This window comes from Trachurus japonicus, chromosome 10, assembly GCF_045865225.1.
Source record: "Trachurus japonicus isolate A0001 chromosome 10, Traja_1.0".
NCBI classification, from domain to species: domain Eukaryota; kingdom Metazoa; phylum Chordata; class Actinopteri; order Carangiformes; family Carangidae; genus Trachurus; species Trachurus japonicus.
This window is the reverse complement of record NC_140916.1, coordinates 17,121,617-17,143,955: the sequence shown is the minus strand read 5'-3', so window position 1 is coordinate 17,143,955 and position 22,339 is coordinate 17,121,617. Positions and strand designations below refer to the sequence as shown.

The window sequence follows — 22,339 nt, the reverse complement described above, 5'->3', positions numbered from 1 at the left end:
ATGCTGAATCACAGCATCAGGGAGGAATTCAAGAAGCGAAGACGTGCCTCATTTTGACTTCAGTGCACTTCCGTGTGATTGACAGCATCCGAATGAGTGGCATTCTGCTTGGCCACACACGTCAGTCAGGTCATTATTCGCTGAAACAGCAACGGGTGGGTGGCGCATGACTGTCACCTGAAGCCAGGGAGGGGGGGGGGGGGGGGGGGTAGCTGCATAACTTCTAAGTAATGCAGCACTCATTTCCGCCGTATAAGAAAATATGGGTGAATAAATTTAATCATAACACCACCAGCAGCACATAATGCGAGAGCTGAACTCATTCTAATGATGCATGGGAGTAGCTGTACGTGCTCAGTGTAACCTTCCATATAAGAGAACCATAGGTGGAGCGCCCGGTGAAGTGTGCAGTGATAAGTTTTGATACAGTTATTCTGTTGTGCGATTGTACTATGACAATCATAATAGATAGTTTTAGATAATATATTATAATAGGCTTATCTAATTATATATGCATTTCAATTTTGTGTGTGTGTAATGATTGTTTGCGAGAAACTAAAATGACAGCTGTATTAGGTGAATGTGCAGTAATACTAGAATTCACATGCATGGACCAGGATTAATGAAGATCGCGTGATGGATCTCATTTGTAGAGATTTAAAATGATAATCTCAAATTGTTAACTTAAACTTTTAATGATATCATAAATCTTTCTGCGTGGAGTTTGTATGTTCGCGTTGCACTTGTGTGGGCCAGGTACTCTGGCCTCCTCCCACAGTCCAAAGACATCCACATTAGGTTGATTGAGGTTGAATTGCCTGTAGATGTGAATGTTACCTTGAATGGTTGTTTGTCTCCTGTCACCTGTCCAGCCCTCACCCAATGTCAGCTGGGATTGGCTCCCCCCCACAGCCTTATAAGTATAAGCAGTACAGATAATGAAAGAATGAATATCTGCAGAAATTGGAACACAAAAACCATTTATTATTAGATTTTCTGGCATCTTACATTTGCACACAGAGCGTCTGCAGTCGGTATTTTCACAGATTTTCTCAACAATTTTCATAGCAGGAGCAGCTGCAAAGTTCTTAACATTGAATGTTTTCAATCTTGCCGTGGATGCTCTTCACATATTCCAATAATAGAGCGACACTTTAACACGGCGTTGGCGCTGTGATTTCAGTGCACCTGCAGAGGAGCCTGATGAATAGGGAGATGCACAGTAGGTGACAGTGTTTATGTTGCAGGGAGTAGATAATAATGTCGGGAACTTGCAGAAAACGTAGGAGGACGAGGTTTTTGTGAGAGGTGAAGGAGGAGGAGGAGGATGGAGGATGGAGATGAAGATTGTTTCCGTAACTCTAGACTGCCAAGTAGCTACAGTTGTAATTCACAGTGATCCTGGACGTCTGAATTTGTCCTGCTTAATTACTAACCTGCAGTCATGAGATGGCTCTGTGCAGAATGAATTGTGGGTTGGCGTGCATGTGGACAAGCGGGTGCCAGTGTGTGTGTGTGTGTGTGTGTGTGTGTGTGTGTGTGTGTGTGTGCGTGTGAGTGTGTGTGTGTGTGTGTGCGTGCGTGTGTGTGTGTGTGTGTGTGTGAATAATGAGGCTTAAGTGGATCGCAGTGTTGTAATGAGCTTTGTGCAGTGATGAGTGGAACTTGGTAGTTGGATAGTCCCGACCACAACAGAGAGTCACAGCCCTGTAAAATGTGTGGATGGAGCATTAATCAAAATGTATATTATTAATAATACTTTAATGTTATAATGTATAATATGTAAAGTAATAAAATATATTAAATGACCCCATATTTCATCTGTAAAAGTAAAGAAATTAACTAGTTAAACAAAAGTTGAATACCCATTGAACATGATAGAGGACATTTACTCAAATGATATGAACAAAGCTTCACCTCAGGTTCAGTATATTGTTGTATTATACTGAATATATGTACAGTATATTGTTGTAGGGAAGTGATTCAAATCTAAAGAATCTTTGTTATTTTATTGTCACAGTGCAAAGTTTGATTTGAAAGTAATTGTTGCATCACATAGAAATGGCCACACCCAGTCTGAGCAGTTAATGGTTTTCTCCTCTGCTGTATTACTACAGTATGCTGTATGAGGGGTTGCCAGCTCACCTGTGCTACAGTCGGTGCACTGCAAAGAAAAACACTCACCAGTGCCTTTGTGACAACAAACACTGTACAGCCGAGCAGTTATAGCAGCAGTGTTGTTGTGTGAATGCCTGTGTGACCGTTAAGGCGTATTTGAAAAAAAAATAAAATCCCTTCTCCGGATGGTTCTGAAGTTGCCTGTTTTGAGCGAAAGTTTCCCACAGTCGTCGTGTTGCCTTGTTGAGAGAAGTTTTCTGATGTTCTGAATTGGTTCCCCCCCCCAACAAAATAGTGTCGACTCCTGTCATCGCTGTGAAGCAGTTGCACTTACAGCGTAACTCCAACTTTGTGGCATCTTCATCTTGCAGCAGATCAGTAGACAGGAACTTTTTACATCCTGACATCAGTAGGTAGAAACACAGTGCACAGTTTTTACGTGGAATTCAGACAGAGCAGTGATGGGGTGTCTTACCTTTAGATTAGATATGCTGGTGAAACAGCAAATCACATCAACATACAGTAAACAATCAGTCCTCACTATGGCATGTCAGATATTCCTTAATCAAGGACATTATGTTTCTCTGCTCTCTTCATTGCTGCTGCTGTGAAGTTGGAGCAGTACATCTCAACTTTTTTTTTTCTCATTCAAGCCCCCGCTGTAGCTGTTGCAGAAACTTTTGGAGCCATAATTGTATTTTACAGTTGGCAGGCCCATCAGTATAGTGGCTCAGAATTGCAGTTTAGCAAACACCCTTAATGTTTCAGTAACACCCACCCACCCACACGACTCTGGAGCTGGCTGTTCATTTAGCGTTGGCCCGAGATGATGAACTGATGACGAGTTGCCTTGGCAACTTTGGTCCTAAAATAATCACAGAATCTATTAAATTGGCACGGTGTGAGCAAATTCTGTCAGTGAATAAATGAATGTCTGCATAGTCTCTTTTTTTAATCAAGTGTTAAATATTCCAGCAACCCTCAACCTAATTTGTATTTGTGATGAGTGAAAAAAAAACAAAAAAAAAAGTGCAACTATGGATTTCACATGGCACTTTCTCAGCATATCACAGCCTGTCCTGCACAATAAAATCTTATTGTTACATACAGGAGCAAGTGGTGGCTTCAATGTACCCATTTTTATGAGCTGAGACAGACTTTCCCTCCAGCAAGAAGCAGAACCTTTTTTTAGACAAATGAAGAATGAAATTCCACCCCCGTGTTACATTTAGTTGCTCTTTTCTCACCTATACCTTCGATGCAGACTAAATTGGCTGCTGTGGGCCAATCAATCCATCAATTATATGTATTAGTTTTCTTTTCCACCGTGTGCTTTGTAACGTAAAATGATAAATGGTGTTTCCACTGACACAATTAAAGAGTAGGAAATGGCATATCGCTTTTTCGTTCATCATAAGTCAGTTCTAATCCAGGTGCACATCTTGACGGAGGCAACTTCTCCATGTGTGCAGAATGCATAATGAAATCCAAAATCAAATGACGTGATCTGAGTGTAAGTGATGATATGAATCATCCTGGCTGCCAAACTAGAAATTTTACAAAGTTCCTGTCACACAGAGAGAGCAAGAAAAAGAAACTCTGTGGTATAGACGTAGAAAGAAGAAGATGATGAAGAAGATACAATATGGCGTGCTTTGGTGTGTTCTTTATAAAGATGGAGTGTGTTTGTATGTGTGTGGTGCACTAGTGTTTGAGGGGGTTTCTTAATTTGCTTTATCACATGTGTATCTGCTCCTCTCTGCAGGTGAACACAGCCATGCATGAAGCTAAGCTGGTGGAGGAGTGCGACGAGCTCGTGGAGATCATTCGACAGAGAAAGCAGGTCATCGCTGTGAAGATCAAAGAGTCCAAGGTAAGTTTTACCCGGCATGACTTTTTATACTCTGTACATTTCAGTTCTAGCTCGGGAGAGAAACTTCACTACAAGAACATTTAAATTGAGTTGAAATTGGGATAGATAGGTGGTTTCTGCCAGTTAAATCTACACTGACTGATTTTACCATTGAAATAACATTGGAGTTCCTGTTTCCAACTAATGAATCAAAGTCAAATGAAATTGTGTCTGTCTGCTGATTAGAGCTGAGTACTGTAGCAAACACATTGCGGCCTGCTGATGGGAGCGGTGGAAGAGAATCTGGCTAATCTGCACTCGTGCCCTACAAGCAAAACAATGAGCAATGAGCACTGGCGAGTCATCGTTTGATTCGTATAAACAATATAGTTTGAGGTTTATAATAGAGAAGTATTGATTTAGCGGTTCATTCATTATGCATCAGTTCAAACAGCTCCAGCTCGCTGCCAGTGGAAGCAGCCAAACTGACAAATACGTCTTTAAGAAACTCGGCCCACGGTCACAGTCCACTGGTGGAGAGGCTGTGGTTTCATACAGGAAAATGAATATGAGAGCAGCAGCAGGGTCATAGATGTAATGTACTATTGGTCCTTTTTCTTTTTTTTTTCGCCCGTGTAGTTACCTGCTTGTTTACCCCAAACATATCTCTCATGGATGCTTCAGGAGACAAGTGAGGAAAAAGAGAGAGAGAGAGTACCAATGGCAGTGTGTGAAAAAATCTGAAAAGGCAGAAAAAAGTGCTGTGAACCTTTTGCAGGAGTTACTGTACAGACGTGTGTGTGTGTGTGTGTGTGTGTGTGCACGCTTTCATAGGTGGATATGGTTGTGTGACCCCCACCACCACCTCTCCCACCCCCTGAGTGTCTAGGGTTTCAGGGCAGAGACAAACTCTTAATCTCGCCCTCCCAGAGGTGAAGTTTTAAGCACTTGCGGAGGATGCTCTGAGGCAGCAAAAGAGCTTTGTCGAGAGATGAAAGATTCTCAAACACTGAACACAAGGATTGAAGCAGGGGAGTGTGTGTGTGTGTGTGTGTGTGTGTGTGTGTGTGTGTGTGTGTGTGTGTGTGTGTGTGTGTGTGTGTGTGTGTGTGTGTGTGTGTGTGTGTGTGTGTGTGTGTGTGTGTGTGTGAAAGAGAGAGAGAGAGAGAGAGAGAGGAAGTGTGTCAGAGTGTGTCCGCAGTGATTGCAGACAAAGTGCAAGGCTTGTTCTCCTGAGAGTCTGGCTCTGTAAGAGGTTGTCTAGGAGAGGCTAGAGGAGTGAAATGCAGGAGACGGAGGTGAGAGGGGAAAGCCCGTAAAACACCAGAGGAGGGCTTGATTGAAGTCAGCTCCGGGAAGATGTGTTAATACTGAGGTGATTTAAGGGTCAAGGGAGATGAATAAACTGCACGTCGAGTAATTCAAAGAATTGCAGATGTGTAGGAGAGGAGAGGAGAGGAGAGGAGAGGAGAGGAGAGGAGAGGAGAGGAGAGGAGAGGAGAGGAGAGGAGAGGAGAGGAGAGGAGAGGAGAGGAGAGGAGAGGAGATTTGAAGTATCAACAGACTACTAATGCTGTCATTTTTTTGTTGTTGTGTTTTTTTGGTAAGGACGGTAAGGGGAGTATTCAGAGGTGACTCTGCAATAGACTAACAGGATTATTCAGGCTTGATCATGGTGAGCAGAGCCGTGCAAGGTGCTCCCATTCTCTGTCTCACCTCCTCCTAACAAGCTTTGTCTCTCTCTAAGGAGACTCAGCAGTCATGCCTAATCTCTCCCAGCCCAAACAAAACACACACTATTCCCATGGCCTAATGTGTGCATCTGTTTTTTTTTCATCATATGACTCCCTGTCTTCCAGGCATCGTCTCTGCTTCTGCGTCTCATTTTCATTTTGAAAACTATTTTAACTGCTCCTTTAGAGACTTGAGGATTAGCACCTCAAATCCCCTTTGAAATATTTTCACTTTATGTCTAAAAACTGTTTTGGTCCATTATGTGATTTTTACAAGGTTATGGCAAGTAGAGACAGGATGTTTTTACACTTATCTGACAAGGAAGCTCTTCTTGTAGCTGTGTGACTATCACAGAGGCTACAGTATGCCAAAAGCAACGTGGCATTGTTGTGGCCAGGGCCGTTGCTAGGAATTCTGGCCCCCTGATAGAATACTAAAGTGGGCTCCTGCCCCCTGACTTTTCCCCTTCTTTCTTAGACTACATATGTATTATTATTTTTTATTTACTTTGTTTTGATGCTAATGTAGCATTACTATGAGTATTAGTCAGGGCCATATGCAGAATAATTCAGTCATACAAAGATTAGACTACTGGGGTTTTTTGTGGGCCCAACTGGGCTCTGGGCCCCTAGAATTATCATCACCTTTCTCCCCTTTACAACGGCCAGGTTGTGGCAGCCATAAACATCTCAGGAGGGGTGCAGGGCAGATCAGAGGCCACTAGGAGGTCAAGTCAAGCAACCAAGATTCAAACCCAGACACTGTCCTATGAACAGGTCCAATGAAACTCGATTACTTCTGGTGCTTCTCTGTTGGAGGTCTGCTATCTTCCTATCAAGATACAGTCACCCAGTTATTAAACTAATTTTTTTAAAGGGGATTACATAATCATTTTTGGACTCAGCACTACAATATTAAATTGCATGTGTATTTATAATTGAATAACTGTCAACTGATAGGCCAGCACTTTAACATTTAAGGTTTGCTCAGTTTAATATGATGCAGACATTGCAGGTTGAGATAGTCACACAAACACACTCATAGACGAGCAATGTTGTCCATCATTCTGAGAGAGAGAGGGAGTAATCGCCTCCAAAATTGTTGTTTGCGGCATATGTTTCCAAATAATAAACCATCCATTAAACCTGTCTCGCCTCTCTATTTGCGGTCAACAACCTGCTCAAATGTCATTTATAGTGACAACAGATTAGGGTGGACTTAGTGGAAGAGCAGCTAAGACGTTCAATTGAGAACTCCATTAAGTCGCCAGCTTAGAGAGGCTTCTAAGCAGGAGCAGCTTTTTGCAGCAGGAAAAAGCCACCGCACATTAGATAGTGTTTTGATTCTTTGAGAGCTTCTGGTGACAAGCTCTTAACCAACTGCCACACAATGTTTGGTTTTTTTTTTATTGTTTTTTTCTGAATTTTTCTTCATTGAAGCACTTCAAGCCAAAATACATGGCTGAAAGTATAAATGACTAATCCCCTCAAGGCTCTCATAATTGTAGATGTTGTGTTGAGAGATTCAGGTTGCTGTGTTTGTCAAAAAGGAACCTACGTCTCTTCGCTGTTTGCCATTTAAAAGTTCACCGAGGTTTCATTTAATCACCAGTGCTGAGATGCACTTGGTACCAAAGCTGGTATTTTATCCTACAGCTCACCTTTTGTTTACACTCTTTGGGCTCATGAGCAGCCGGTGTTATTTCCTGTGGAGAGTTTCATCAAACTAAGTTAATTTGGGGGATCAGGATATGACCATAATGAAGTTAAGTAGATTAGTTAAATTTCAAATTGGCATAGAATGGCTTCCTTATGCTCAGTCGGAAATTAAATTACAGTACAACCATTGAGAAATTTCAGTCAAAAGGGGGCTGCTTTACAAAACCCTGTGTGTGTAATTGTTTTTAAAGAGTCTGAACCCTGGCGTGACCGACTGACCTGCTACATGTGCACAGTGTGTTTTTTTATAATGACGGTGAAGCAGACATCAGTGCGTCGAAACCTCTCTGTGTCCTGCTCAGACTTCAGGGCACTGATACATTTATCTCCACACCGAGTAGATGCAGATGAGTCTTTACAAGACTGAAATAACTGTGGTTTGGTCTAGAAGGTCAAGGGCAAATAGTAATTTCTAGTCTGTCTCAGATTCATACTTTTACATATATTTATCTCTCTGTACATCTTGTTCTTGTTCTTGAGGCAATATGTTGTTTACCTCTGCTCGGGTCAGTGCTGGCATGACGAGCCAGTCCAGGGGTTTATCATGTGTTTTACGGCCGTCACACACCGGGGTTGATAGAGTACAGTAGTTACATCAGGGAGACATTTTATGGGAGCAAGGGGTTAAATGTTTGGCTCGGCCGAGTATGAAATAACATCCTAATACAGACTGTTTCACCTCCTCTCATCCTCTCTGCACGTGAGCTGGGATAATGTCATCTCCTTTCAGTTTAATTAATGCGGCATACTTCAGTCCTCATACTATTTGGTCAGTGTCCAACATATTCAGTCTGTCAACATTTCAGAGGGTTTGTGTTTGTTGTAGCGCTGTTGTCCTCATACGCTGACAAGACTTCAGCTATCAAGAGTCAGCTTGTTGGTTTCACCTGGCAGCAGTCTTTTTAATTTTCTATTTTTTTTTTTTTGTGGAGTGGGGAGAGTTGCAATGGGCTTCTAATGCTGAATTTGAAATGAGTATTTTGGATTAATTTGGCAGAAATGTTTAATAATATTTTCTGGAAGTTGTTGAACACATTTGTGGATTAGTGACTGTCAAAATGATGAATACCTCATATGAATTCACTGGACTATAGCTGTGAAGCATGTGGAGGTAGAAGACGCTCCAAGGCACATATTCATGAATTTGTGCAGTGGAGTGAGCGGGAGTTTGCCATGGGCAAATAGAAAAGTTATTTCTAGCCACAGGAGATGAGCATAACAGATCAATAACACCAGAGACCTACTTTTGTGGGTGGTTTTCTTTCTTTTTTTTTTTTTTGGTGGAAGCGGTGAGGAAATATGGTGCACGGATGCAGATTGAGCGAATGAATATGAATCAGCAGTGTCGCAACATACCAACATGTGCTTGTGTCCGTGTGTGTGTGTTTTCCAGGTGATGAAATTGCGTAAGCTGGCTCAACAGATTGCAAACTGTCGCCAGTGCCTGGAGCGCTCCAGCGCACTCATCACGCAGGCCGAGCAGAGCCTGAAGGAGAACGACCACGCCCGCTTCCTCCAGACCGCCCGAAATGTAGCAGAAAGGTGGGTGGTAAAAACACACACAAACACAACACACACAAACACACATGGCCAGGTAGGTAGTGGAGGCTGTTCTTTGCTCATATCGGCTGATTGATTGTCGGACTAATCACTGGTTAGAGACCTGTTCAGAAAGCAGATCTGACTTTACACCTATTTCACCAGATACTCTGGAAATCTGCTGCAAGCCTGGGAACAGGAGACACATGTGATCAAATGCAGTCAGGCAACAGCTCTGTCCTCATTTCTGCCGTCCTTGACTTTCTCTACTAGTGCATCCTCCGTCTTTGTGCTGCTGTTGATCCTTTTTAATAAAAGTGTAACATACAGTATACTACTGTAAGAGCTGGCAAACCAAAGCACAAAGGACACTGATTCCACTTCATTTACTACTGTGTAAGCAGAAGAGGGTGTATTAGACTGGTCCTCTTGCTGTACAGTAGTTTCTCTCTCTGCCTCTCTGTGTTATCTTACTTCACACAGTAAAACTTTTTTTTGTCATTTATTGGTTTTTGATTTTACATGTAAACGAACAAACAATCAAACAATCAACATGAAGACCTATAGACGAGTACAAAAATATCAAGGGCAAAGGCGTACATAAGGGGACTGGTAAACAGTCTGATAGTCCAGTCTGAGATTACCTGAAATCCGGTTTTATGGTAGAGACATACAGTATGTAATCAATTTTTGCCAATACAGTAAAACTTTTGTTATATCTTTGACAAAACACATTTGCTTTTGTTTGGTTTTTATATTTCTCATCAAATTCCTTCGATTAAATCCAATCTCAGAGTAAAGCTGCTGGTGAAATCAGCATTTTATCAAACCTCCCAGACTCCCACAATCAATGTCAGGCCTCTGTTGAAAATCATCTATCATTTAAAGGGCCGGCTCCGCACTTTCTTTTTCCACCTGCATAGTTCTGAAGGCAGGCCGGCATGTTTCTGGCCCTGTTCCTTGCACAGACAGAGACCTGTGCAACACCTGTAGCAAGTGTAGCATCCTTTCCTCTGGCCTAGACCCTGCTTTTTTTAATCCAGCACCTGCCTGGCTGCTTTATTGACCGGCTGCTTTCTCCTCACTGAGGAACAGAGGAACAAAAGTCTGAAGGACTAGTGCTGCTCTGTGCTCTGCTCTGCTCTGTAACCTTGCCAGCACTGTGGTTCAGGCTGGCTCCTGCCACAGACTGCTCATTGAAGTAGGCACAAGTTTCCACAAAGCTGTACAGACTGCGGAGTCAGTGTGTCGATGTGTGTCTGGTTTTGCTGGCTTTGTGGGTAAAGAAACAACACAGAGGTGGGGTTATGGGTACAGCTTTGTTTGATGGTGTGAGTTTTCTTTATCATTAATGTTCTGTCCTTGTTTATTTTCTTTCTCCCTCACCTTCCCATGTGTCAATGACTCTGTCTACCACCTCTCCCCTCCTGTCACTTCTCCTCTTTCATTTGTCTCCTCACATTTCTCCACCTTTTCATCACCTCTCGCCCTCTTTGTGCCCCTTCCCTCTCATCACCACGTCTGACCTCGTGGCCGTCCTGGACTCTCCCCCACCTTCCCTGTGACATTTACCTTGCCTCGTGCGTTCTGGCCTCTACGCTAAAGGGTTGCCATGGCAACGGCCTCCTCCCAGGTGCTCATCCCTGACGTCAACCTGAACGAGGCCTTTGACAACTTTGCCCTGGACTTCTCCAGAGAGAAGAAGATATTAGAGGGACTAGATTACCTAACGGGTAAGAGTCGAGTCTGCTGTCATCGAAATACTCCACTCACTCATAATGATGGGTATCTCAGACCAGCTGGCATGTGAAACCATTTGCATGACCTTATTTACATACGAATGAAAGATCAAACGTAACTTGTAGACATAGTGTAAAAGGTTTTCCATAGAGTGTCATTTTATACTCAAGAGCATGAACTATTTATATTACCAGGGTAAGAAATGTATCCCAGACACCAGCTGCTCTAAAAATCATGTAACCTGTAGGGGGTCATTTCTTTTCTTGAATGTTACTTTATATGAATCTTTATGTTTTAATGAATGACTTCTATATTTAACCAGACATTCTAATTATGACCATTCTTTATTTCATTTTTACCATGAATCACGTTGTCGTTTCCTCCACTTGTAGCTCCCAACCCGCCATCCATAAGAGACGAGCTGTGCACCGCCTCCCATGACACCATCACTGTTCACTGGACGTCTGAGGACGAGTTCAGTGTCACCTCCTACGAGCTGCAGTACACAATCTACACTGGCCAGACGAATTTCATCAGTGAGTCATGTAACACGCACAGACACACACATACACACTGATGCACAAGCCCCAAAAGAAGCGCAAAAGAAACTCAGTCACCTCTCTGCAGTTACAAAGGGAACTAAACTGGAGCAGCACAATACTTCTGTTATTCCTCTGTCTTATTTTCACTGTGTTTTCTTATGTTCAATATTTCATACCAACTGTGTTGCATAACCTAGATTTTCTGTCCAGCTTTAGTCTTTGTTGTCCTCCATGCTCATATTTATAGAGCGACAGAGCTGACTTATCAGGACTTACTCGTTATAAAAATAGGACGTAGACATATCATGAGGATACGCTTCAAGTAGATTCACTATTTAGTATCTGGGATTATGTGAGAACTCTGCAGACACTAGAGATGAGAGCGTAAAATCAACAGTGTCCTTTTTCAACCTTTCTCCCTGTATTCTAGCTGTTTCATTTATTGTTTCAGAGTTGTAAGAATGGAGTTATGTCTGCAAAGATTTCAGAAACGCTACCAGAGCAAATCCTGCCAGACTGACTAGACAGTGTCTAATTTTGTGTCATTAATCTATCTCTAAGTAGCCACTGTGAATGTGTGAGTGCCTCTTGCATTACATATTCTATATTTTTACATAAGCCCTACCATACACAGGATGTTGTAGTGTTTTGGAGCAGGTGGTTGGATTTTGGTGCAGATTTAGATCCAACATCACCACCATGTGGCAATCTTGTCAGCCTATGCCTCTGTGTTTTGGGTCACAACATGGGCTTAAAGCCAATTCCTTGGTTACAGTCAAACCCAACCACCATTGGCACAAACTGTGCTCTTTGCTTTTGAAAGTATTTTTCACTAATTTTTCCATTTTTGAATACAAAACTGAAAAAAGACAGGGCCAAAATTGTTTTCCTGTAATTGGTAAACAAATTCATAGTTTTTTAACTGTAATCAAACTTAATTGACTATTTTTATTGCTGAACAATCTTGTAAAATGAGTGTATTGTTTGTCCTCAGTCTGGTCTGTGGTGTTAGGATCGACTACAGTACATTTAAATTATTTACCAGAAACTTTATTCAATATTTATATATTTGCCAAAAATCTGACCCCCATTAGCCAAACACATTATCGCTGATCGTCTATCACAACACAAATGAAGGAGAAGAAAGATCACTGTGGAGGAGGAGAGCAACAGGAGAACAGATGAGGATCTGAGTGGATAATGGTTACATAGGGGAAGTGGAAATTAACACCTACTGATATGAGGAGGATGTGATGAATGTACAGAATTGTGCACATGAGAGCATGTGCACAGACACACCTGCGCCTCTCTTTTCCTCTGCACTTTGATCCTTTTTATCATCTGCTCTCTTCCCCTCTGTGTAGCCTGACATTTCTCCATCTCAACATGCGACTCAAGTGGCCAAGCCATTTGAAACATCAGGATACATTTCAGCTGTGATAGACTGAGTGACTCAGATATTCAGCACTGTGCTGCCACTGAGTCCTCGGAGATTCACAGGAGAAACCGAGAAAGAGAGAAACCCATTTAGCTTGCCATGCCACTTGAGTTTTTGCCAAAGCATTTTTCTCAGACTTTCCAAGTGGCTAAATGCTCCCACTCGAGCGCTATCCCAGCTCTCTCCTTTTCTCTCGTCTGGTCTCATCCTCAGCCTCGGGCCTCCCATGAGGAGGTCAGTAGGGGTTTGTGGGGTCTTGTCAACCTTGCTTCTGCAGGAGCATCCAAGCAGAGCAGCAGAAAATAGAATCAGCAAGTGAAACCAAATGCCATGGAGAAATGTAAGCAGTGTCAGAAAGTCAAATATGTCTTTAAACGAAAACTTAAACCTGAGCTGTAATTTTGTAGCTGCTACCTGCGGCTCAGTACGAGCTGCAAATATCCCAACCATCCACACATTGTGCATTCACGGCTCTGTAAATGTTTGTTTTTCTTTCTGTTCATTCAGACAAATACAATATTCAGCCTCCTCCTATCATCCACACCACAGTCACATAGGAGGTGATTTTAATTCAAACAGTTTTTCCTTTTTATGCCTCCAGAAGTGTTTGTCCACCCGCACCATTCTCAATGTCTGAGGAATATGCGGAGGGACTTTCATCAATTTGATACAAATGTTAACTTGGAATCAAGGATGATGGAGTCATTTGAATTTTGTGGTCAAAGGTCAAGGTCACAGTTGACATCACAGAGCATGATCTTTGCCACAATTCCAAGGTTTAGCTAATGTTTGACAAAATACCTGCATATATACTACAGTATGGCTCTGGACAGACATGGATGTAAATTGCATCTGGTCGGTGCAGTAATTCAGCCCGAGGCAGTAATTCTACATGTCAGACAGTAACGCTGATGTAAACACACCATTTATATGACCTTAATTATTAAATGCTGCATCCTAATGGTTTCATCAATAACACAGCACTAAGAGGTAATGATGGCCGTAAACACTGTGGTGATACAAATTTAACCAATTGCTCATGTCAGGGTCTCCACTGGTTGCCTGGCAATCTCACTGATTGCCAGTCTAATGCACTACTTTCTGTTTAACTCATTAACTTAAACAAACCAGATATACTGTATATAACATGTTAATTAGCAACCTTAAGAAGTGCTGATAGGTGGGTGTTTATCTATCAGCTGCAGGCTAACTGTTCTCCCTTGTTTCCAGACTGTACGCTAAGCTAAGCTAACCGTCTTCCAGCTGTTTATAATTAGCATACATGCATGAGAATGGTATCAATCTCAGTCCAAGGCAGAATTAATGCTTCAAATGGGGGCAAAATTAAATATAATTTTCAACATTCAGACCTCTTTGTTTTGCACTGAAATGCAAGAGATTAATTTAAAATGGCACACCATCGTAATAGCTTTGTGTCATTTGTCTTTTGACTCTGTGTCCATTTAGTTTGCTTTGGTACCTTTCATTTTGGCCAGTGACTGTTATCGAGATAGCTTTACCAACAGGGCCCAACCTCGGGCCAAGAAGCCAAACATCCACATTAGCTCTGTGTTAGTTCTCCCAGATTTTATAATTGAGATCAAAGAATAGTTTCCTAATTGTCAGTTAAAACCATTTGCCATCTGTATTGTCCAGCTGAAGCAATGTTACTCCATCTATCTGGACTATTAGAAATCCTTCCATCTTCTTGGGAGCTCTGTATGTTAACCATATTTTATGACCTACCTGCTGATTCCAGCTGCTGTCTGTTGTTCACGTGTTTTGATAAGCTTTAGCCTGTGGTGAAGTATTAACATGATTATCACAGGTGAAAAGCAGTACCGCAGTGAGAGCATTAGGACATGGCAGAGTTTGGTAAAATCTCTCTCCCTCTTCATGTTAACAAGGGATCTGTCAGAATATCAGCAGGATCAGTCTTTGTACCGATGTAGGATGAAATAATGATGAGTTTTACAGTGATTGCAGACAAATAGTGCACAGGGGACAAATGTAGGTGCACAGCTTCTCATACGCACAAAGACTTTTGTCTTTGCATGTACGCATACATGCGGCACACGTCCATGCAGCCACATACACACTGTCACAATAAACTCTATATTGCATCATCAAAAACTAAGCCTCTTACATTCCCAAGATACTTTGTGTTTCTGTTCCCTTCTCATGTGTCGGCAGAGTGAACACAAACACACAGATTTGATGTCTGGATGCAAGACGTGATCTGGTCTGTTTCGCTTTTCTTTCTCTTTCTGCGTTGGCACATTCACTTACACCAAAGCAGCACAACTAGCATCAGAAAACTCCCCTTTTTTCAGCATGTGAAAGTAGTGATAGAGAGTCACTGTGTACTGACCTAATTTGATTGAGCAAAAATGGAGAGGTGCGGATGGAGATCAAAAGCCTTGAAAATGGAAAGCAGCACGAAGTCCTTCTCCCTCGTCTTTGTGAAAGCCCACAGACAGTGTAGCCTCGGTAATTTTAATAGGATGCGGCTAAAACGACAGGTGGGAGGCGTAATTTTCTTAACAACAAGGGACAGCTGTCACAGTAAAACAACAATCTTGCCTTTGGTGAGGAAAACAGCAATTGTATTTCATTGTTGACAGTAGATGCATATTTATTAAGATGATGCTGAAATAACATGTGGTTGAGTCTGTTGGTCCAGTGTCTTTGTCTTTCATCTACTAGAGGGATATCAACGTTTTCTCCAGTGTTTTCTTTGTCGGGGGAAAGGCAGATATGTAGAGCCTTCACTTCAACTTTAAGAGTCCCTTCCCTTCATTCATTCTTAAAGCTGCCTCACTTTTAAAGGCCTTATTTGCGTCCCGTGAAGTATTTATATTTACAAGCAGACTCTTGGTTATTACTTATGCATGCTGTTGCCATCTTGCTCAATAATTCACAATGCGCCATCCTCACCAGAAGGGACATGGCAGGCATGGCCCTGAGAGCCTTTCAGGGTTTTTATTTCCCTGCAATTCTGCACTGGGGAGTGAAGACAAGACAATGAAAGGGATTGTAATTCTACATCCAACTCTACAAACATTAATCATGTTGTTTAGTTCTCTCAAACAAGATGCTTTGTTTGTTTGTACAGCATCACCACCACGTCTAACTAACTTTCCCATGTTCTGATTCGGATAACCAGTGGACCTTCCACAACAACTCCGCCATCTGTAATGTGATTGAAAGTTGTGTATTTCAGCTTTAACATTCAGGCAAACACTATGTTTTTTAAGTAAAAGAAAACAAGACAGAGAAAAGGAGTGATAATGTGGTGGGTCAGTTTAGGTGAATAAATTCATCCCTGTTATTTCACACAAGACTAGAGACCAAAAGCACACCCCATTGTAGACAATCCTCTCCTCTGCCCTGAGCTGAGATTTCCCTTTTATCCTTCACAGTCGGCTGCAGCTGAGAGACTGAAAAGACAGTGTTTAGAAGCAGGTGGCTGCAGAGCTAGCCCAGCCATTACTAACCCTCTACTGCAAGTCACTTGGAATCAAAGCACCTACTAACCGGGGTCATGTTGGTATTGCCCACGTTTCCATACATTTGAACATTAAAAGCTATCACACTCCTTCGCCCTCAGGCGCTTACTATAGAGATGCACTCGTCATATTATGTCAGTGGCTTTCTCTTAATGGGTTTTAGATTTACAGTATCACCTCAGGGAGTCTGTCATGCCTGGAATGGATCAGTATGTTTACATAAATGTTGTACAGTCCCTGTGTGTTTTATTGTGCCATGACGTTTCTAGGTCTGGAGAAAGTATCAGGAGAAGCTGGTTACTCATGTTACATTTGTCTGTTTTGTGTGTGTTTCTTTGCATCTGCCAGGTTTGTACAACTCAGCAGACAGCTGGATGATCGTACCTAACATCAAGCAGAACCACTACACGGTGCACGGCTTGCAGAGTGGCACCCGTTATATCTTCTTTGTCAAGGCTATCAACCAGGCAGGAAGCCGCAACAGTGAGCCAGCCCGCCTCAAAACCAACAGTAAGTGAAGGCCCATGTGACACCTCTGTCTGCTTTTCTATGAATATTTACAAGTCTTGTTAATTTTGTTTTTGATATTTAATACAATTCAAAGTCTGGCGGTGTCCTTTGTGCAGCAGAACTTACAGGCTTTCTCCGCTCAGAGCTTTTTTTCCCAGGGGGTTATCTTTGATTTAGAAATGAGTGGAAGATAAGAAGCAGATTTAGGACTAGAGTAGATTACATTTTCATTAGTAACAGAATATTTATGCATTGCCTTTTTGGTTTCAGTCTGATTGTTACATTTTCTGTCCGTGGGGCAACAAAGCGAAAATTAAAGGAGGAACCTGAAATGACACCTTGACAGATTTGTGTCAGAGACATTTCATTACATGTTCCATGAGCGCTTCACTGAATGATTTTAAGTCCAAAAGTACGGATGTACATGAATGTCTTAAATAAATCACAGTCAACCATTACTTTTTAGTCATATTCCCAGAAGGAGGGATGTCATCATCCTTTGACTGATGTATTGAATCAGTTTCACAGTTGCATCATCCAGGACGAAAAACTTGTTCCACAAAAAATACACACACACTTTCTTGTCAAAGACCTAAACAGTTCCCAGGCGGTCTTTGTGCGTTCATATGGTGTCTCATATGGATGAGACGCCATGATGACTGGGATTTCAACAGAGCTACAAATAGTGGAGTTTCATTCGTAGCACAAAACAGTCTGAGTTGGGTGAACGTGTCTTAATTGCTCACAGCGTATTGTTATCAGGCAGGTTTTTTAAGGTATCAAGCAGAGGATGTACTGTAGTAAAATATATCTTGCATCAGTTATTTAGTTTTACCCCCTTAGGCTCGCCTGAATACTTCTGAATTTAAAACTAGGTATCAAGTATTGTGAGATTATTTAGGTCAGTACACAGTACATAGAAGCATGTGCAGCAGTATCTAACTATCTAACTATAGCTTTGTTAAAACCCAGACGTTAATCCTGCCAGGACTGTGCATAAGGCTTTACAGTATGTCAACTACTTTCGAAACTTTAATCAAGTAATCTGTGGCTTAAATCACATGATATGAGAAAAAAAGAGTCAGTGCCAATCTGCGGTGCTAATTTAAGACACGCTAGCGGCAGAATTCGGCATATAGCGCCTATGACAGCTCCCTCTTTTCTTTATTTACCTCTCCTACACACCTGTCAGCTCGCATAGAGTTACATGAAAGCGTCACTTTTAGACTCACATGTACCTCTGCAGAATAAAACCTGCGCCACTCTAAACATCCAGCACCCTCGGTTCCAAGCTGGTAGTTTCTGCGGGATGTTGCACAAAAATGGCAGTTGGAGGATGTTAATAGGCACTATGACATCTCCCCTTTCATGACTTGCTTTTTCTTTTTTGCATGTTTTTTTTTTTTACTCTTCTTCTATCTTTTAAGTGACTGGGTTTCTCGTTTAGCAGAGGGTCTCTAACATGCTGACTGAGGAAGCTGTCTTTTTGACATCATCTCATTTTCTTCAGTAGTCATACTTGTTCTTGACACGTATGAAGAAGTTGTTTCTCTAACTAGGTGGAGGTGGGTTTTTGCAGTCAGAAAGGGTGAAGTTTAATTGACACTTTTTCTACCTCTCAGTTTTGTATTTCTTTTTCTCCCTGAAGTTGTGTTTTCTGTTGCAGAATCTTGTCCTGGCTTTGAGCTGTTTCCTCTTTTAGCCTGATGAAGCCCACGGGGCGAAACGCGTTGCTGCGGTTTTAACAAATAAATTTATTGAATGTACCCCATTGAGTGCGGTGGAACCTTCTTTTCTTTTTTCATGGTTTTTGTTCCTGACACCACCTGCACCATTGTGGAGTTTTATCTGAGTTGTGCAGGGGCAATCTCTTCTCTGTTTCCTCTTTTATTTGCTTTCCCCACTGAAGAAAATATGAGCAGATAAACAGGGAAAATGTGTACAAGCCTTGACGCTGATTGGAGCATGTTAGGTTACAGTGAGGCCAATGTTCATACTAACAAGAGAAGTAACAAGAAATACGAAAAAACAGAGAAAACATATTTTTAAAAAGCGATACACAATGCACTGAGGGTGTATAGCACAACAAACAGGTTCTATATTGTTGAATCTAGACAGTCTGATCAGCCACAGTGAAACTATGTAAATAATCCTCAGGCTGAGCTGTGGCACATTAAGAGTTAAAACCTCAGCGATATAGCTAATTTAGGATGTGCCTCAAGGGTGCTCAATAAAATTTTAAATCAGTCTTAAATTGCAGCGGTAGTGCAGCGAAGCTAAAATGGAGTTGATATGCCAACTCCTTGTAGCTGCTGTCAGGAGTCTGACTGTGGTATTTAGGATTAACTGTAATCTGGATACACTCTGCTGGGTAAAATAGGTGTGTGGGAAACTGCAATAGTCAAGGGATGATCTCTCTCCCTCTCAGGCACTGCACACACACACGCTAAATGAGCCTATGAGAAGGGGAGTAGTGGCACTGGATACTGAAAATAATACGAAGAAATATACTTGCTAGCAGATTTGGGACAAGGGTATCGATCAACTGAGGCCCACACACAGCAGAGTGTGTGTGCGTGGTCCTATTCTAGTATCACTCCTTGTGTGCAGCTTTTTGTTCTTACATGAATGCTCTTTCCTAAGGATGATAATTATATAACTAAATAAATGATGTAACAATCAATCTTGCTTTTGAGCAATGTATTGCAAGAACTCATACTAAATGAATGAAGTATTAGCAGGATTGTTTAAGTGATGACAGGAACAAGACTTTTGTGATGTCTCAGCCTCCTGTTTGTGGCTGTAAAACTGTTCAGTGTTGCTGAAAGCGACTAAAACTGCTGATGTACTCTTTACGTGCTTTATTGGACAAAGTCTGATTTGGCCCTTGGATGTGCTGGAGATATGGGGTTAATATTAAACTGCTAAAAGATGAGCTTTGTAAAGTGGAACTGCCTTCACAATTTAACCTAATCCAGTCTGTGTGTCACTAAGTCCATGTTAATACTCCAGTGAGTCTCTTGACATAAAGTGACAAGTATATGTTGCTCTTAAAAGTGAAATTACTGCTGGGAACGTTCTCACCAGAACGATCGTTCCAAGTCAATATAGGACACAAAGGCACACTTTTTATTTTAGCCCTTTTTATGTTATTTTATGAATGTAATATTACATTCACATACATTAGGGAGAACTTAAAGGGAGAACTTAAAGAGAACTCTTCCCCCTCTCCACCAGCACACCTGTCCTGCCTGTGAAGCTGCCATCTGCTCCTTTTAAGCACAACAGGTTTTAGCTTCTGCCGTCATCCATCATATCACTGGCCCTCTCATCTGAATCTATGCTCCCTCCCACCCCGCACACCCAGATTCTTCCAGACACGCCCTGCCTGTGGGACATGGAGCATGTCAGTGCTTAAGCTCTTTTCTTATGGCATCAGAGTGGATTACTGCCTCGGTGCGATGCAGGCTCGACATGTAGCAGCGGAGCATTTAGAGGTGAAACGCGGGGTATCTGGAGCTGGCAGTTCAGCTCACTGTCACAGATGCTCTGGACTTGTCTTACTGGGAGCAATATAAATAACATTTAGGAGAAGTTCAATTTATAACCATCTCCCCTGATACAGATAAATGATGAGGTGGTATTGGTATTATTTTTCATCATACAGTTTCACTTATGTTATATTGCTTTCTCCCTCATTGTTTCCTTTTTCTTATTCTCTCACAATCTAATTTATTCAAATAGAATTTTATTGACTTTATGTTTGGATTACACTTACTGTAGCATGTAGCATACCCCTCCCTCACCATATAACAGTATCATAAAGGCCAATGCATGCATTGAACAGTACATGCATTGAACAGTACTAGAGACATTGCTTTGGATCATATTACAATAATTGCTGGCATTACAAAGTTATAAAGCAGTCACATTATTCTTATGACAGTCATGCCACATTACATAACAGGGGGTTTGATAGACTATTTTTTGGAAGGTAAGACAAGAAACACTTGATTGAAACCACTTGATTATTATTAGTGATTATTTTGAATTTTCAATCTCAGTTTTTAATTGCCCTTTTGTACAAATACTGTACATGTGTTGTGAAGCCAATTAAGAAAGATAAAAGTAGGAAAAGGAGTGATGTGATAAGCTAGTTTGATATAATTATAATATTATTCAAATATGAACTAGATGTTCCATGTATTTTAAATTTCAAAAGTCAAATTTGGTAAAATCATACATTGATGGTGTGGTTGAAACCTCTGAGAAAAGCTAGAAAGAAGGTGTCCACATTCATTACCATCCATATTTTCAAGTCAGGACAGAGTTTTAACACTGTTTATGACACGGAGTAGCTTATTGTTCAGTACTTTTATTGTATAATGTATAATGTTGTATCATTCCTCCCTTGTCTCTCCTACTCGCTGTCAGTCCTCCCGTTCTCTGACTGCCAGAGAGCTATCAGGGGGAAATGCTTGTCCACCCACAGCCAAGTTTGGTGGAGATTTTGAGCCTCTGATTGGCAACCAACACTTCTCTCTGCTGCAGCGGTTTAGACAAGCTGTCAGAATAACCACAAAAAAAAGACCTTGTATTTTTATCCATGATTGAGGTTTTTTTTCTTTCTTTTGGTTTTCATCATGGCACCTGCACCAATCTGTGTTTGTGCATGCATCTGTCAGTCCATTTCTCATGTCTTTGTCCCTCTTTCTTTTCCTTATCTCCCACTCTGTCCTCCCCCTTTTTACTCTAAGGAATTGGTATTTAGATCGAAGGGGCCCGCTCATCTGTTTTGGTGAAGCCGAGCAGTGTTACTGGATTAAAATGGGTAACAACAAAACTGATCACAGATATGTCATTTTGATTAGGTTTCTCCATGGACTCTGAGCTCTAGTAGCAAGTCTTTGAGCTGAGAACCACAAGTTCCTTTCTTGCTCTTCAAGTCTCTCATTCTGACTGTGGCTAGATTGGAGGGTTTAGCTGTCACATTTTTTAAGAAGAGAGGCTCTGGGGGCTTTTAGCCTAAGCTCATCATATTTCAGGCTGAAGCTTGCAAAGCAAAGAACGCAACGACGAGTCGCACAGATACTAAAAAGTCATGCATCACAACTCACTATTCAAAAGAAGAACTACTTAGTACAACCAAAATGCAGCACTGTATACGTGTAAAACTAATCTGAATGAGGCAAATGTGGTGGCATAAAAGCAAACACAGGGAAGCACTGCCAATCATTTTCCTGCTTTATTATGTAAATTGCTGCAAAACAAACATCAAATCTACTAGTAAATGAACAATAGGAATCAGAGCAGAAAGTGAATGAACTGCTCTAGTTTGACCTCTGAGGACACAATTTCACAATATTCATATAAAGGTAATTCAAACACATGAGGTTTTAAATCACAACACGCACATCTCGCTCTGCTTAACGACTGCTGAGAGAGAGAATGTGTGGGAACTGTTCAAATTGGAAACAAATAAAGGGTTCTGACACAGGCTTTCTTTTTTTTCAAAAGGCATTGTTAAAGCCTGTTCTCTTACGCAACGTCTTGTCTTGGCCTCAGACTCTTCATGTTCCTCCTTCATGTCCCTCTCTAACCTCTTCTTTGGCACGCTGTCCTCTGTTACCCCTGGCTAT

At 41.6% G+C, this 22,339-nt stretch overlaps 1 protein-coding gene across 5 annotated transcripts in view; it reads left to right on the top strand.

Moving 5' to 3' along the window:
- Positions 1 to 22,339, top strand: part of mid2 (midline 2) — a 139,853-nt gene that overhangs the window by 104,006 nt on the left and 13,508 nt on the right. For all 5 annotated transcript variants that reach the window (XM_085789687.1, XM_085789690.1, XM_085789689.1 and 2 more), the window contains 5 exons: positions 3,884 to 3,991; positions 8,816 to 8,964; positions 10,567 to 10,694; positions 11,094 to 11,237; positions 16,539 to 16,700. In XM_085789687.1, the coding sequence (XP_085645813.1) occupies positions 3,884 to 3,991; positions 8,816 to 8,964; positions 10,567 to 10,694; positions 11,094 to 11,237; positions 16,539 to 16,700 (691 nt within the window). The remainder of the gene's footprint in view (positions 1 to 3,883; positions 3,992 to 8,815; positions 8,965 to 10,566; positions 10,695 to 11,093; positions 11,238 to 16,538; positions 16,701 to 22,339) is intronic.